This window comes from Anabas testudineus, chromosome 11 (genome assembly GCF_900324465.2).
Source record: "Anabas testudineus chromosome 11, fAnaTes1.2, whole genome shotgun sequence".
In the NCBI taxonomy this organism is placed as follows: Eukaryota; Metazoa; Chordata; class Actinopteri; order Anabantiformes; family Anabantidae; genus Anabas; species Anabas testudineus.
In genome coordinates this window covers 5,377,049-5,394,428 of record NC_046620.1, presented here as the reverse complement: position 1 = coordinate 5,394,428, position 17,380 = coordinate 5,377,049, and the positions used below count along the sequence as shown (strand labels likewise).

At 37.8% G+C, this 17,380-nt stretch overlaps 2 protein-coding genes across 4 annotated transcripts; one reads left to right on the top strand and one right to left on the bottom strand.

The window, feature by feature from the left end:
• Positions 1-2,334: 2,334 nt before the first annotated feature.
• Positions 2,335-11,460, bottom strand: LOC113155026 (T-cell differentiation antigen CD6-like). 2 transcript variants are annotated; one of them, XM_026349495.1, is made up of 13 exons: positions 11,317-11,460; positions 10,495-10,590; positions 9,253-9,537; positions 8,615-8,929; positions 8,151-8,465; positions 7,369-7,431; positions 7,075-7,212; positions 5,964-6,083; positions 5,649-5,771; positions 5,351-5,422; positions 4,718-4,891; positions 3,968-4,048; positions 2,335-3,879 (listed from the first exon to the last, which is right to left on the bottom strand). In XM_026349495.1, the coding sequence occupies exons 1-13, from the start codon at positions 11,366-11,368 to the stop codon at positions 3,839-3,841; spliced, it is 1,875 nt and encodes a 624-aa protein (XP_026205280.1). In that variant the 5' UTR covers positions 11,369-11,460; the 3' UTR covers positions 2,335-3,838. The 2 variants fall into 2 exon arrangements, with proteins under 2 accessions (XP_026205280.1, XP_026205281.1); XM_026349496.1 differs by lacking the exon at positions 5,649-5,771.
• Positions 11,461-13,327: 1,867 nt separating this feature from the next.
• LOC113154731 (G1/S-specific cyclin-E2-like) lies at positions 13,328-17,142 on the top strand. Of its 2 annotated transcripts, none has more exons than XM_026349082.1 (12): positions 13,328-13,422; positions 14,281-14,312; positions 14,392-14,449; positions 14,564-14,614; positions 14,769-14,902; positions 14,987-15,122; positions 15,371-15,517; positions 15,809-15,904; positions 15,992-16,126; positions 16,397-16,508; positions 16,716-16,873; positions 17,002-17,142. In XM_026349082.1, the coding sequence occupies exons 2-12, from the start codon at positions 14,299-14,301 to the stop codon at positions 17,077-17,079; spliced, it is 1,119 nt and encodes a 372-aa protein (XP_026204867.1). In that variant the 5' UTR covers positions 13,328-13,422; positions 14,281-14,298; the 3' UTR covers positions 17,080-17,142. The 2 variants fall into 2 exon arrangements, with proteins under 2 accessions (XP_026204867.1, XP_026204868.1); XM_026349083.1 differs by lacking the exon at positions 13,328-13,422 and adding an exon at positions 13,435-13,552.
• Positions 17,143-17,380: the final 238 nt, after the last annotated feature.

The following is a 17,380-nucleotide window of genomic DNA, read 5'->3' as shown; positions in this document are numbered from 1 at the left end:
GGCCAAAGGAAAAAAGGCTTTGATTAATGAGCAGAAGTGGATTTTTCACCCAGGTCTGTAACCATCTGGGGCTTTACCTAAACTGATGACCTCACTGCATTTCACTGGCTATAGTCCATCCTGCAACATGTTCCTGGCAATCAGAGAGCAGTGCCAATACAAAGGCAGAGTCTAAAGGAAAACACACAAGGTCAAAAAAAATTAAGACACTAATCAGACATACAAGAGTTTGTGTTTTTCTTTTTTCTCTTTTAACCTCTCATTGTTGTAATGGAACATGAAACATAGCAAGAAATGTTTGTAATAATACAGAGACCTGCACTGAAACAGCACTTTGGTAAAAATATTTACAGTAATTTTTCGCATTAAACAAGTTAAGAACTATTTAGAACTGCAGTGTTAGTGAACATTTCCTGTCACTGTAAGTCTCTTTCCTGTAACAGGTATGAATCATAGCTTTATTCTGGAACTTTAAATCAGCATAAACATGTTTTGACCACTTGGTTGCAGAAACACAAGCTATAAACGGTGACACATTAATACCTTTTAAAACAATATGATAAACATAACAGCAAGCTCATTCAGAAGATGAATCATGCCACCGGATTTCAGTCTATATTCACCCTCTTATTTATTTTTGAATGGATGAGAACCGTGAGATTGTACCAAACATTAAATGTCTCATAAAACCAAAACAACGAGCTAAAAGAAGCCAAAAAGCTGCAGCTGCAGAGTCCTGCGCATGGCTTTTTCTTTTTACATAGGACATTGTTGAAAACTGAGAACACGTGTTTCTGATAAAGTACTCTATCCCTTATTGAGAAATCATTAAATAATTCTTAAAAACAAGCTGCAGCTGTTATTTCAGGCCCTAGGATGTTCAATGCAAGTTTATAGACAGGCACAGTCGTCTCCAGGCCTCCTGCACCAAACAGAGTTCAAAAGTTTAAACTCGGGCAGGATCTGTTGTCAGGACACTTTAAGCAACTTACGGACTTATGGAGCTGTAATCCTTTGTGTGTAACTGATTTAATGAGCAAAGTAAAAACAGAGGGTTGATCTTCTAATCCCTCAAATACTACAAGCTACTTGAAATACTGGTGTACTACATTTCTTCCCCTTGATGTTAATCAGAACCGTAAATCCACAGATTTAAAGATTCTGACTTATCAATCTTTCAGAGCAGAATAAAACAAAAGCAAACTGTTCGAGGAGGATCTGTGATATATCATGGTGCATACTTTTAGATGGAATCTCTGTTAAGTGGTGTGTGGGTTGTTGTGTGAGCGTGTGTGCGCTCAATTCTCTGGCATGTGAAAGAGATTGAGTTTCATAAGGAGATCTGGTCGTTAATTCGCATGTTTATCTTGATGCAGGGCTCTGTACTAAATTTGAGTGTAGTATATGATTCTCTCAGACACGTTTTATCTGTGCCGACTTTTCCATCCAGCCCCCTCTCCTCACTCCTCATCCTGCCTCCACACACCCCAGCACACACACTCGTCCTCCTCTTCTTCCTTGCCAAATACCTTGCATTCAGAAAAAAAACCCACCTTATTCAGCTGGTTATCTCTCTAATGCATCATCACTCCCACTTCTCACGCTAGCTGAGCTGAAGCTAATCCCTGTTTATCCATGCATTCACTGCCGTTATCTTCTGCGAAAGGTTTTACAGGTGCTTTGAAGCAGTTTGTCATATTTACGTCTACAGAACAAGACATCACTTTGACTCAAGACATCACTTTGGATGAGGAGGAAGTGTTGATGCTCTGCAGCTGCTGCAGATGTAATGGACCAAGAAGACTCATGCCAGGTCTGGTTTCAACCTGCACTGATGGTTTATATTGGCCCCTGATCAGGATCTAAACCTGCTCTTCCAAACATGTTCACAGTGCAGTGTTTTGACGACATCACTCAGCATGAATATGTATATATGAATAAACACACACACATATATAAATATATATGTTGTTGTGAGAAATATTTAATGGTTTTACACAGTTTGTGTAGAGGGCATCTCTCTGTTAGGCTCAAATATCTTCATTTACTTACAAGCTTGTAGCGCCACCTTGTGGTAGAACTGACTTGTTTGAGCTTGTTGCAGCTTTACAAACTTTTAAGTCTCTTTGGATAAAAGTGTCAGACTAACAATAATAATTCTGTTTTTTCCCTGTTTCAATATGATGCACATGTTTCATAAAGATGGATGTGGAACATCTATTGTGGACACTTCTATTTAATCTCATTTTGGTGACAGCAGTGAAGGACAGACAGAGCATGTGCAGGAAAACACACGTCATTTTCAGTCATTTTCCACAAAAACGTGACAAAAACTCAAATAAAAGCTGAGACTTTAATGTTGTATCCATATATTTCAATGAATGCAGGAGTCTGATGAACAAAAACGTGCAAGTATCTAAATACTTACAGTCTGGACTGTATACACTGTATGTTACATGTTGATATATTTGTGAACAGTTTGATAAACTTCCAAATAGTGATTATTAGTAATACTGCAAAGTATGACATTTGAGCACGTAGCATGCTTCCAAGTTTGTGTCAGTTTGAGTTATCATTGTGTCAGATAGTTCCTGTTTAATGACTGCATGTCCATAAAGTTTTTACAGTTTAACACAGAAGAACACAACTGAGTTGCATAGAGTCCTGATCACAAACAAATCCAACACCTGAGAGGAGAACTGGAGTTAGACAAACTGAGATCTGGTGTATTTTCACTGGCTAATTGTACTCTTGTGTTTCTGTATGTGCGTATCTGTGTATGTCTGTTAAAGTAGCAGATTATTGCCACTGGTTTTAGAATGAAATGTTCAACAATCACAAATGGGTCAAATATCTGGCCGTCTACATACTCGTGGCCATGTAGTGCACATTATAGAGATTATGTTGAAAAGCAATAGTTTGATTGTTCTCAAATTGACAGGACGATGCGCGGCAAACATTATCACATTATTTAAACATGTTATAAAACATCTATATAAACACATAAATTAAATATTAAGATAAAAAAAAACGCATAATTACAATTTATACTACATTCATAGAACTTCTAAACATACCTTCACTTCTAAGTTTGATTTCCTACCTTACCTAAAAAGTTCCCATCCAGAGGCTGTTTTACCTGCAGGTTTGACTGAAGCTGCTTTGCTCCCATTGTTCTCAGTAATCAATAATCATGTGGTTTGCACGTAGTATAGTATTTGGGCTAAAATTTGATGCCAAGTAAACGCTTCTTATATGTCTTAACCACTATTTAAATTGTTAGTATGAATGATTTCTTTGCTCTTTGTGTTTTTTTGCCCCTCCAGCCACTAGATGTTACCAGCCACCTGCCTTTGTTCACTCACAGACCTGATGTTACTTTACCAAATCAGCCCATTCCCTCTCATGAGCCATCTCACTTGTTCCTGACCATTTTCCATTCCCTGTCCCTTGTAGTTTCCCCTGCACTATTTGCTGAATTTTGGACTGCTTTACTGTACCTAACATTAGCTCCACCTACTCCCTGCATGTTGCTGCTAGTCTGGATTATGACTTGCTGGTCTATCTGGTGTATCCTCACATGACACACGACTAATACTATTGAAAAAATGTATACTGTACAATATGTAACCAAGACATCTAAAAAAAACAAAAACAAAAACAGATTTTTGGTCTTACAGTACATTTACAGTAAATGTACCGTGTATTCTTGAAGTGTAATTTTACAGGTGGAGACTGGAAATGTCAAAAATGTTCTCGTCAGCCCGAACATCTCCTTCTCCAGCTGTGTGACATTGCGTTGTCTGCTGCATCATCCTCAGCTAAAGGCTTTCAGCTTTCAGTCAGGGCTCACTGGAGAGTAGATGTTATCGTCATCACCTGATGATCAGAAAACAACAAACCTGTAAGCAAACCTATTCCAAAGCTTATTTTTCAACATCTGTAACATCTGTTTAGTGGCATTTACTTGAATTCCCCAGGTTTGTTGTTTGTCCAGTGTAAAACTGATGTTGATTGGTGTCAACATACGACTGCCCTGGTTCTGGATCTGTTATTTATGAGAGCACAAGTAAAGTGGTTAGTTCTACCTAACGTTATCTAAATATTTTTGGTTTCACTTGTTGTTTCAAATCCTCCTACCTGTCATGTTTTACCTAACTCTTAGCTACAAACACCCACAGTTTGTTTAGGGACTGTACAAAATTCACTGGGGTGAGGAAATGAGATTTAAAAAGCGGTTTCTCCAATTAGCTCAAAGTTACACGACAATATTAATACAAACAGTTTCATCCGACTGTTACTAATATTTTTCCAAGTAGGTTTCAATAGTATAACAATAGGTTCTAATTATCTGGATGTTGAGTCATGGCAACTGGACCTTCAACAAAACATCATATTTCATACGGCATTCAAAAACCATGTGAAGTGACTGTTAACTGAAGCTGTCAAATATTATAGTAACGTGCTGTTGTAAAAAGTACCTTAAATCTGTATTTAATTACAGCACTTGAGTAAATGTGTGTATATGTATGTCAACACCGGGTTTACTGTGCCCAAAATTAACAAAAGAAAACTCCTGGTATTCAAAATAAATATATTTCCCAACTTAAACCTTAATATTTTAACTAAAATATCCCTTTAAATGAAAAGTGTCCATCATGTGTTTGATTTTTATGGTATTACATCAAGGAAAGGTGAGTGAATGAATGAGTCTGACCAGGACTGACGGTGACATAGCCGTTGTGCACATTTTCATAGCACTCTCCAGAGGAGGTACTGGAGCTTTCAAACGAGTCGACTGAGATCTTTGACACTCTGGCATATTGAGGATCTGTGGGGGCCCCGTTATAGCCTGTAAAGGTCCCCATCTCTTCCTTTGTTGGTTCAAAGCCTGAAAAGTGACAATGTGAAATTAAAGCTAAAGAATAATAAAATCGGTGGTGCAAAAATTTCAGTAATACTTCGCACCAGATGTTAGATAATGAAATACTTAGTATTCTAGAAATATTCAAGTCATTCTGGTTTGACAGTTTGGACAAGTGTATTATTTACAGTTACGTATGTGACAGAAAAGACAAAAAGAAGACACACTAAACAGAATCAAATGATTTTTTAAAGTAAAGGTTAAATTACACAAAATTTGGTCAGTTATATATGTTTTTGTCTTCACTTCTACATTGTTGATATGTCTTCACAAAGTTCCAGCTATGATTAAAGTTGTCACATTTACACCTTAATAGCAGAACATTACATACTTCACAAAAATGTTATCGTGTGAAATCTGTGTTTTCGATTCTGTCGTTTTTGACGTCTTTGTCTCAGCGACAGTAAGGATGCACCAGTGACTCACCTTCCTCACAGAGGCTGTCAAGACCTGAAGGCTTCATCAAAGGGGTTATTTCTGTTCTGTACCGCTGAGAATCTGCAGTCGAAAAGATGCACACGTTTCACAATTTTAATTACAAGTCATCGTGCAAACATTCAGTGCAAACAGCACAAACAGCAATGGCACAACGTGAACACACACATGGAAGAGCAGCGTCAACCGCAATATGCAGAAAGAGAGAGAGAGAACATCTTAAGAAGCGAAGATTAAGAAACAACAGGTATAAATACAAATGGAGAGGAAATAAAAGAACATAGCTCACTCCGAAAAGTTGACAAAGGGACAGACGGGTCAGTGCTTGGGTCATACTGCTCATAGTCTGTATCTACTGATGTGCTGTCAGCACTACTAAGCTGGTTCCAAAGATGCCTGGGATTGGGGGGGACTTTTTGAGACAAAAAAAAAAAAAAAAAAAACGTTGAGATGAACCGAGGATTTGAAGATTCTGCACAATTCTGCAACTTTCTCACCACAGTGCATGTAAAGTATAAACTAATATATACAGTAAATACTGTGTGTAAGTGTCTTACGTTCAGTTAGTTATTAATCACATTCTTGGAAATGCTCCACCACTGACCTTCTGTCTGCGTTGGGTTGGTAGTGACTTTGACGAGATCGACAGGGCCGTCGTAGTTGTTTTGACGATGTTCAGACGGAGTCTTTCGGGTGCCAGAGGATGTCTGCTGGAATAGAGAAGCTGTGGACGTGTAAAACAAGATACAGCATAAACTTAAATTATTAGCAACTATGTGAAATACTTAGCTTTGTGTCATTAGTCCTCTTTAATTCTGAAGAATGAGACCTGGAAACCATCAAAGCTGATTATCATCGGAGAATTTAAGTCTCCCTCTGGCAATTTATTTGCTTTTAAATGTATAATTCTTCCTTTATTTTAGAATCATGCTTATATATGCATTGTACATGGTGTAGATTTAATCTGCATTCCTTTATTCTGTCTTATCTTTATTTCATCTGGATATGTGTGTTTTTCTGTGTTTTTGATTAATTGTTTTCTCTGCACTACTTTTGTTTCCTCTGTTGCATTCAGGGAAACATGCAACTTGTAACTGCACTCGAGCAGCACCGTAATCTGTGTTTTTGATCTACAGTTTAATTTATTGGTACTTCATTAATTATTATTTATTGAGATTCATTAAGATATTTATATATTTGCTATGATGTTTTCTCATTACGTATTGTCTTTAACGTTGTTACATTGAAAATAGATTTTTAATCATTATTACCTAGTTAATCAGAGAATCTTTACAATAAGATTCATACTCTAGCTTCCTCTTTTCTTGTTTCCTGTAAAAAAAAAATGCTCGGCTATGAATATGTATGGTATTTTCTGCATGTACTGCAGTAATCAGCAGTGGATGGGCTTGACAACCAGGGTTGGTCAGGCTGTATTTGTGTAATGCAGCCTGATGTAGAAACTTACTTTTGCATGCTCTGTTACAAGAACTGAACAATTTATCTGGAACTGACAGTGACTAATCTGAAATGTCACAACTACTGGTATCACTAGCTCAGTTTCCAGAGCTTTAACTTGAAAAGAAACATTTAAACTGTTTGTGCTGATTCTGTTCAACTTGTCCTCGAGATAACAACTAACTATCAGATGAATTTTTCCATTTTAAAAATGCTTGTGGAAACGTTAAGTGTGTGATGAAAGTGGTGAGACCAACCGTGTCGTCTCCTGTACAGGCAGCAGAGCACGGTGTTTGTGATCAGAAACACAAAGAGCAGGACAGACAGAGCGATGGTGCTCAGAAGCTCTGGAGACGGCGAGAACAGCTCTTCAGTAGGGACGACAGAGGTTGGATCTGTTGGGATGGACATTTTTCACACATCTCAGTATGTGTTTAAACACTTTCTTGTTCTTTCACAACATGTAACTGTGATTCTGCCTTCTCACTTTGCTCCTCCACCAACCATTGAATATATTAAATTTAATAAATCCAATAAAACTAAATATTTACCCATCGTCCAAATGTTCACCTCTGTTGCATTTTCTGTGCTGAGCACTGGGAACCCGAGGGAACCTGCAGGGACAGTTGCATCACGATATCAGAACTCAACATGCATTTAAATTATTCTGCAAACACTTAAAGGAATGACAGAAAATATTAAAAAAAAGGAAAACGCTCCATTGAAATTGGCAATCTTAAAGGGACATACCGTACAGCAACTATTTTATATATATACTCATTTATAGTTAAACACATAGACAATACTGTATGTGTACAGATGTGTGGGTACATATACATACATACAGGTAGGTAGTGTACGAATGTGCTATTGTAGACTGCACAAAATGTGAATTTACGTTTAGAAATGCTACAACATCTAAAACTATTAGATCGTGTGACAGGACATTCTTTATATAGATTTTTTGTGTGTGTGTTTTCTGCAACAGCACTAGAAGAACAATGGGCCTGGAACGGTAACATGTGTAACATGTACTGTTCTATTTATGTTTATAAGCTTTTTCGTCTCACAAAAAGCCACTGGGAAACTTGTCATCACACTATATGTAGAAAGGTAGTGCAAATATAAATGTAACTGAGGTGAGATGTCTGTAGGTTGCTGTATTCTTGTACTGATAGTGACGTCCAGTAAGGTGTTGTTTATATAAAAGCAAAAATAGAATATTTTAATTTAACATTTGAGTCTGTCCTATTTTTACACCTGTTTTTCACTGTCACATCAAGACCGGCTCACACACAGAATAATTTCCAAATATAAAATCGGTGTCACTCACCATTACAGATCACACCAGATGCTTTTGAGTCCTTGCAAGTGTGCGCTACATTTATAAGCTCCTTGCACTGCCACAGACTCTGGAGACCTGGTGCGCATGAATAGTAATACAGTGCCCCGTTGTTGTGTTTGAGAGGAGGATTAAACTGGCTGACTTTCTGTGGCTTGCCACCACACTGCAGCATGGAACACACCATGGAGGCAAGATTTTCATTCCAGCAGTTATCACACACCGTACCCCAGCTGCCATTACGGTGGATCTCCACTACACCAGAGCACTGGTCCAGACCGCCAGTCAGTCTGATTGCTCTCATCTCTGCATAGAAACAACAGGAAACGCAAACTGTGAAACTACTGGTGTTAAGTAATATCAGGATTTTATGTAATAGATTCATGTTAGGTAAAATGATTCCCCAGTGAGGTCAACATCACTACCACATTAAAGATTGATTATTAAAGCGTGACCTGAGCACACGACCCCTGCGTCCTCTTTGTGTCCACAATCTGGCTCGTCCTGTGCAGCCGGACAGTCCCAAAGGTTCTCCTCTTTGCCCGTGCAGTTCAGATCGTCCAGGTGGATAGGCCCTCTGCCCGGAGGGAAAGAGCCACCCTGTCCCGTCACATTGAGGGCATAACCACACCCGAGCTGGGCGCACACCACATCAGCATCCCTCAAGTCCCACTGATCGTCACACACTGTGCCCCATTTCCCATCTCTCAACAACTCCACCCGTCCAGCACAGCGGTCTATCCCTCCTGCCAGCCGCACAGCACTGTCTCCTGAAGAACGACATTATTGTGCTGTCAGCTTTACAGTTCAAGTAATATCTCATTTTCATAATCAATTTCAAACCGTGCAAATGAGAAAAAAGGCGATTTTTTTCTGTTTTTGAACACTATGACCAGAAGGGATGAGTTCTGCTTTTCTACAAAAAAGACGTTAATATTATATTCAAAGTTACTATAATATGTCTAAAGATTTTATTCTCCCTGTTTATCTACAATATTTTCTCTATCTTGTAAGCTGCTTTGGGTCTTTGTTACTCTCACTGCGTTGAGCCTCTCAGAGAATCAAGACTTCTTGAAACAAAAGAAAATCTTACCACAAACGACTGCATTAATGACAGTGCAGTTACTTCCCTCCCTCCGTGAACAGTTTTGCAAACGACCATGTGAATACGAACAGTTGTGAAAGCAGATGGTGTTGGGATCTGAGTTGTGTGTTGCGTTCACTTTATAGACGTCGCCACAGTTATGTGCCTGGCAGATGTGTTTAGCCAGCGAATCTACAGAGCCTGCTGGAAGCGGCACCGCATCACTGCTCCTGTTTCCAGGCATCCTGAGCGTCCAGTTGCATTTACCAGAAAGGAGGTGAACAAAAGGGTCACCTGAGAAACAGAAACATTAAATGTCTCGTCATTTATATTTCTGTCAAAACAAAAGCAGGTTTAGATTCTTTGATTCTATTAATGTTATTTTATTTGTCCTCTTCCCCGTGTTGCATTGTCATTTATAAATAACTGACAATTGCTTCATCTACTACTTCTCTGTTTCTTGGATGTCATGTTGCTCTCTCAGTATAATAATATCTCAATGACGTACGTCCGACACAACCACATAACACACATGAACCACATACAGTGACCAGCAAACACAGAACAAGGAACTACTACTACTACACCTCTGAAGAGTGATCACTTGACCATGTGAAGCATTTTGATGTTTGAGCAGCTCAAGCACTTTCACCTACACTATCAGTACCTCTATGTTTTCATGTGTCTTACACGGAACCGTAGTCACTTTAAACTTGAGCCCACTTTGATGAAACTCTTTTAAATGAAAGTGATCCTATATTTTCTATATTTTACTGCAACACCTTCATACTTCTCTTAATCTTCACCTGCTTTAAATCAAACAATAAATCACAACAAAGTTCATTTTATTATTACTGTCAAACTATATTTCTGTGATTCTTTCTGTAAATGTACTGATCTGATTTACTTCTTCTGTGACAAACCTATTGTATGCTGTTAAAGTTCAGCACAAAGCCACAAAAAAAAAAAAAGGAAACAGCAGCAAACATCGCTTGCAGAACAAAGTAGAGCCTGTGTGGGAGAACTGCTTTAGTGTCTCAGTTTAATTTGCACCTGCAAAATTCTGGCTGCACTTCACAAGCAGGTCACCCCACATCCTGTGCCAGCAAGTGCAATATTCATACAGCCTCTGCATTAAGTGTTTATCCTGATTCTGGGCAAAGTGCAAGAATTCTGTCTTTGTATGTATAAAAAAAGAGAAAAAAGAACGCATTTGAATAACTAAAATCTTCAGAAAATGAATTAACTTACGGCTCAATTCCTCTCGTATCATTACTGTTGTACTGTTTCCTTCTGTGTTCACCTGCACATCAGGCAGCGCTGTTGGAGAGGATTCATTTTGAAAAGCTGAAATAAAAAGTGAAAATAGATATTTTATTTACTGTCAGTAATAGTGTGATCAAATGGCTACAGGCCTTTAAAGGTGAACTGCTAACACACTTCATCGAACCCATGAACTTTTGAAGAGTAACCACAGGTGAATTCCAGTGGGGCGTGTGGGTGCAATGCGCTAAAAGACTAGTGTGAGAATTAAAAAAAAATATCAAATTATCTGTAGGTCACTGTCACTGTGTGCAATTTATTCAACTTTCATTCTAAACTCAGTGTTAGAGTATAGCATCTGTTTCTCTGTGTTTTTAACCTTAAAGTTACTTTTAAACTCTACATTGACTCTGTGAAAAAAAAGGTTTTCCAAAGTAAAAACTTTGCGCTTAAACAGACATGAAGAAACATCAAGTGTAATGAACCAAAGGCTATTATAGATTTAGATAAAATAGGGATTGCATGGTGTGCCTTACAAAATACACTGGAAACTTTATGATACGTTTACTTGGGTTTTAGTGATGAAAGAAAAAATGTCTCCCCTTCAATTAACAGGGTGTTACTTAATGCATGTTAAATTTGTGGGCTTACATACTTGTAATAAATATAAAAAATAGCATTCAATTTAGTTAACTGCATGTAGTCGCTAATTACGCAACTGTGTAGTATAGCTGGCATAAATTAATTAAAAGTTCATAGCTGTTAAAAATAAAAACAAAGTCTGCAAATGTATAAAAGTGAAAACGTTACCTTCACAAAGACAGCTCAGCAGAAGAATTAAAATAAATTCCACCAGCTTCATGTTCAATGAAACAGCTACTATTGCCTTGACTCACAAGTTGAAACTAACTGTGAACTGTGCAGTTGAACATCTGCTGTGCAGCACTAAGTGTAGCTTCCTCTCTAGATCCCTCGCTATTCAAACAACAGCACTTCCCATTCAGCACAGTGCCTAACAAGAAGAGAAGCCAGAGGTTTTGTGCCACTGAGAAATCAAGCTCAGATAGTATTTCTTTCATTAGAAGTTAATTTGGTTTTTAATATGTACTTTACATTTATACTTCATACATTTATACTTTATACTGTAGTCACTTGAGTTAGTTGTATTGCAGTTAAGAATTCACTAAATTAACAGTATTTTATTCAATCAACTTTTATTAATAAAGCACCAAATAATCACTATTATCAGCTCAAGACACTTTCCTTACAGAATTAGAGGGGGAATATTTAACAATTTTCAGTAATTTTACCATCATTTATATTTTGAAGCTCTGCAAAGCCTTGATTTTCTGCTTACAGTTATTGTCTAAATTACCAAATTACTCCACTTGGAATAATACATTTTATAACATATGAGATATGCTACATCAAATGTGTTTAGTCTAACAATGCTAATACCTATTTTGGTAATGTTTTATGATTAAAAGTCAAAGGTCACAGTCACCTCACATTTATCAAATTCTTCTTGTGAACGAAAACAATCATATAGTATGTAATCATTATATTTCATGATTACCTTATAATTATCATTACATTATTAAACTATAAATAATCATATTAGAATATGGACCTGTACAGACATGCGTGGGAACCACATCACTGGTTACCAAGATGCTATAATTCTTAATATAATATTTGGATATTTATATATTCAAAGATCCACAGTGTTTCACTAAAAAGAGTAAACGTGTGAATGTGTGCAACTCTAATGACTAAATTTTGTTTTTTGTGGAAAACCTAATTGTAATGCAGTTTCTATTCAAAGTAATGGGATTTTAAATGTATTAATTGATAGCAGGAGGAGACCTTTTGCGTGTTTGATGCTGGGGTTGCATTTACATCTTTAAATTAAAAATCAACAACTAAATAAAGACTTGGTCCAGGACTAGCTGAGCCTCTGTGAGCTGATCAGCTGCTCAGCTTCCTGCTTTGTTTACATCTTCTCCAGGAGCACGCGCTCAACTCAGCTCTCTCCCCTATTGGCTGTCCTGTTCGGTAGCCACGCCCACCACCAACCGACCGGAAACAAAGAAAAAAGTAATTTAATGTTTTAATTTGTTTTTAAAAAATCACAGACGTGTTGAACTTTAAAGGTAACATACAGTTTAATTAGACAACATTAACGAAATGGATTTTATTTTGTTTAGTTGCTAGTTTAGTTGGTTTTATGGGTAACTCCATTCAAACGTTAAAGCAGAAGAAAGTAAACCAAAGAGACATATTTGAAATAATTAAGAAAAACCTAATGAACTCACCTTGAACTGACATGTTTTAATTATAACGTCTGATATGTTTTAAAAGGTGGAGATAAATAAACTTTTGTGAATCTTGACTCTTGAAAAGATTTGGGGTTTAGTGCACATGCGCAACGAGCCAAAAATGAATACTGTGTTGCCAGGTTGGACCATTTTCCGCCCAGTTAGTTTACTTTTTCTGTAATTGCTTTTGTAGCATTGGACTGGTTAGTATATATTAGATTAATATTCTAGAGTAGCAGTAATCCGATGTATATTAGATAGCAGCAAAGAAATAGAGATTTGGCTGATACTATTTGTATGAGTAAATGTGTATGAGATGAGTATGAAAGTAATAAGTAAATAATTGTCTGTCCATCAATGACTACATGTAATAGCTAATTCGGCATACATATTGTTTCAAACTTTAAAAAAAATATAAATTAAAATACGGGACTCAACTTGTTTCCCACGCTCACTAAATCCATGCGGATATAAATACTTTCTAACATGCTATGATTTGGCAGCACTTTGCCTCCCAAATGTGGCAACACTGAAGGCAGGTTTGTTGGCGCCAGCGGCAATTTGAAACGGGTTTCACTTGGACTCGGACCTGAACAGGGTAAGACTGAAAATCTGTTCCTGTAGAGTCTGCTGGGCTCATCTTGATACGTCTGGACCATTTAATAGTGCTCTGTCTGCAGCAGTGTGATGTTAAGGGTTCACTTAGTGATGCTAGTTGCTTGGTGCTGGTAAGTTAGTAAAGTTAAACTGGACCGGTTGGGTTGTGTAAGCTAGCTCAACGTTAGCTAACTTAGCTAAAAGTGGCTTTTGGTTGACAGCTACTTTGAGGAAACAGGAAAGCAAAGTTTGCATCCTCTGAACGCTGAATAAGTGCTTAAACTGCTGCAGTGTGATCCACAGGTAAAGTGAGTAATGACTGACAGGTTATGGCTAAGTTAAGTTAAGTAAAACAAAGTATAATGCATGAGCTGTTATTAAATCATTAGTGTGTCGTCATCACCTAATATTAAATTCAAAGTTCTTTATTAATGGTCCTTCTGACAAAATGTCCTCCCTGGGCCTTTGTGTTGCTGCTGCATTTCTGGAGGCTTCTACTGCCTCTTTGTGTATTTTGTCTCATGCATATTTTAAGTCTTCGTCCTGAAAATGTTTCAAACAAGTGATATAAAGTAGTTCAGGTTGTAGGTTTAAGCAGTCATGTTTTGTCTTAGTGGATGGAGGCTGCAGAGATGGTCCGTTTACGCGCTTATTATTCATATTGGCGCGTATGATAATGTTTCTAATAGCTGCACGACTACCTGACCTGGAATGATGCAGTTTTATGTAGTTTATATGAGGCTTATCTTACATTTAGTGCTTTTTACAGCCCAAAACAGCTACAGCTGGTGGTCTGCTATTTTTATCTGAGAGCTAACTTCCTGGTTTTTGTAGTTAACAAATTGTTTCCGTTTTTCAGACGCAAGCAGCCAAGATCATGACGAGACAAAGGTAATGACCTCTCTTGTTGATTTTTCAGTTTCTGTTGTTAAATCTGCAGCTCCTTGAATTCTGTTTATTGTTTCTGCAGTGGTCGCCTGCAGAAAAGATCTGAAAATTCTCCAGGGCAGAAAAGCAAAGTAACTAAGGTAAGAGCCCATACAACCCATCATTCAAGAAGATATAAAGCTGTCATCAGTGAATACACCGGTAAGCTTTGTCAGATGGTCTGATATACAACTCGTAACAACTTGTCTTTGCAGCAAAACACTAGAAAAAAGATCCAGCCCCTGTCAAAGCTGCAGTGTGAGAAGGTATGTCGCTTTCTTTCATTCAATAATGTCGTTTTAAACATTTAAATCGTAAGAAAACGTCAAATCAAAACACCAGCCCCTTTCTCAAAGCCAGAACAACAGTCCATATGAACACATGATGTAAGAGTAATAGTTTTTTTTCTCACCATGTTAGAATCAGCAGAGACGTGAAGGTGTCGCTAAGCCTCATATTGTCATTGGGACTTCTGAGAAGGGAGTTTATCCCAGCGGTCCAGTTCTCACTTCCAAAGATTCTTTGGTTCAGCTGTCCCCTCTTCCGCCTATTGGGTAGTTATCACACATTATTTGGTAATAGCTTGCTGATTTTCTTTGCCAAACAGTTTAAAACACGTCTTTTTATTTATGTTGCAGATGGGGCTCCACCGAAGATGTATGGTTGAAGATGGTCTGCAGGGAGCAGAGTTACAGACATAGTAAGAACTTCATGCAGAAACATCCAAAGATACAACCCCGAATGAGATCGATCCTCCTCGACTGGTTAATTGAGGCAAGTTTACTTTTTTTTTTTTTTTTTTTTTTTAAACACAAAACTCCAGAACCTCCACTTAAAAAGTGATAAAAAACCAAATTAGTTCTTTCATGTTTACATGTATGATCTTTAGACCAGTTTCAGTGTACCTAACACATTAATAGTTCAAATATGCAGTGTCCTATATATCTCTGTGTCCACTCATTTTACATTCTGTGTTACCAAAAGAAAGCATTTAACAACAACGTTATCACTTGTTTTACTAGGTGAGTGAGGCGTACACTCTTCACCGGCAGACGTTCTACCTGGCACAGGATTACTTTGACCGGTTCATGTTGACCCAGAACAACATAGAAAAGGGCGTGCTGCAGCTTATTGGGATCACCTGTCTTTTCATAGCATCAAAGATGGAGGTAAGAAATGAAGAAGGAATGCAAAAGCATACGGACACTAAATTAAATACAGTTGCAGTTCAACTATAGAAACACGTCGAGGTCAAAACACATTGTCGGACATACTTTAAATAGGCCACTAATGTGTGTAGCTAAAGCTCAACAAGAATACACACAATTCCTGCAAATTGTTGTGATCACACAAAACAAAACAATTGGAGGTTATGATTTTGGAGGTTTCCTGTGAAACCCTGTGCTTGGTGAATAAGTGATGTTTGTACTTATGTTACCAAACATTTAACGTCTTTGTAGGAAGCCTGTCCTCCAAAGCTCTCGGAGATGGCTTATGTGACTGCAGGGACGTTCTATGAGGACGAGATTCTTAAAATGGAGTTGATCATTTTGAAGGTAAAACTAATCTATGAGGATTATTGATTCATTAGTTCTTTTACTTAGTTCAGTTTGGCATCATTCTGTTTTATTAATGTTTTGAAGGCGTTGGGCTGGAACCTTTGTCCCGAAACCGCCGTGTCTTGGCTGAACCTTTACTTCCAGATGGCCTCGATGAACACCAACTCTGACCTGCTGGAGCCGCAGTTTCCACAAGAAGCTTACATCCAGATGACACGTGTAGGTGTTTGGTTGAAAGATACATACTGAGACAAACCTTACTTCAAAACGGGTTCAGAGTTTAGCCATTATTTCTCTGACACAGCTGTGTTGGATTTCATTCTGCCGCAAAACCCTGAAATGAAGATTCATCAGTGTCGCCTCCTGTTTTTTTTTTTTTTTTCATCCACCTTTATCCTTCATACCAGACGAGACTAATGTGTGTATCATTGTATTTTAAGTCTGGCTCATCACTTGCGTCCAACTCTGTTTCTCTTTTCTCTTTGCCAGCTTTTAGATCTCTGTATCCTGAACATCAACTCACTGGACTTGCAGTATCGTGAGCTGGCTGCTTCAGTCTGTTGCCATTTCATTCAACAGGAAACAGTTGAAAAAATTTCAGGTAAGAGATAATGTTGGTTTGTAGGAATGTAGATGAAATGGGGAAAATGAGGGTGTAATACTGAATTATGAACCTGATGAGAGGATAAAAATCCACAAGCCCTGTACATCTGGGAGTCATTGAAAAGCCTTAAACTTAATTAAATTTAAGACCCACTCATACCCTAATGGTGTTAACAAAGTGTATTTTTGTGCTATTTGGGTTCAGGTTTGTCCAAAGATGTCCTCCAGCCATGTGTTAACTGGATGGCTCCCTTCGTTGAAACGCTGGGACGGTTTGGCCAAGCTACACCGAGGGACTTTGCCAGAGTAAAGAAAGAAGACAGACACAACATCCAGACACACACGGACTATATGACCATGCTGGTGAATAAACAGTTTATATTTATTAAAAAGCACTTTATGAAAACAAAGATGTTAATGTGAGAATTCACTGATGTCATTGAATCACTGGTTTCTTACTTAAACCTTTTTTTTTTTTTAATCATTTTTAGGATGATGTTGGACAGAAGGAAGTGAACAGCGAGTTCCCCACTCCTCCAAACAGCACAGAGAAAACCTGCTCACACTGAGGGACAAGAGAACGACTCTGAAATGAGTGTGAACAAAGAGGACGTGGGGTTAATGTCCCACAGAGACGATGTTTATTAGCGACCACATCTATCATCAGTGCAACTACGACTACTGTTGACGGAGTTTATTTCACATCTGCTACTGAACGTTACGCAGGATACTGTGCCTGGATTTAAAAGAATCTTTGCCAAAGCTTCAAGTCTTAAAGGTTTTAGCTTCCTTTTTAGAAAATGGGTGCTGTGATTCAGAAAAAAAATGCTTTTAAAAAAAGTGTGAAGTTTGCTGTAAGTTATGTCATTT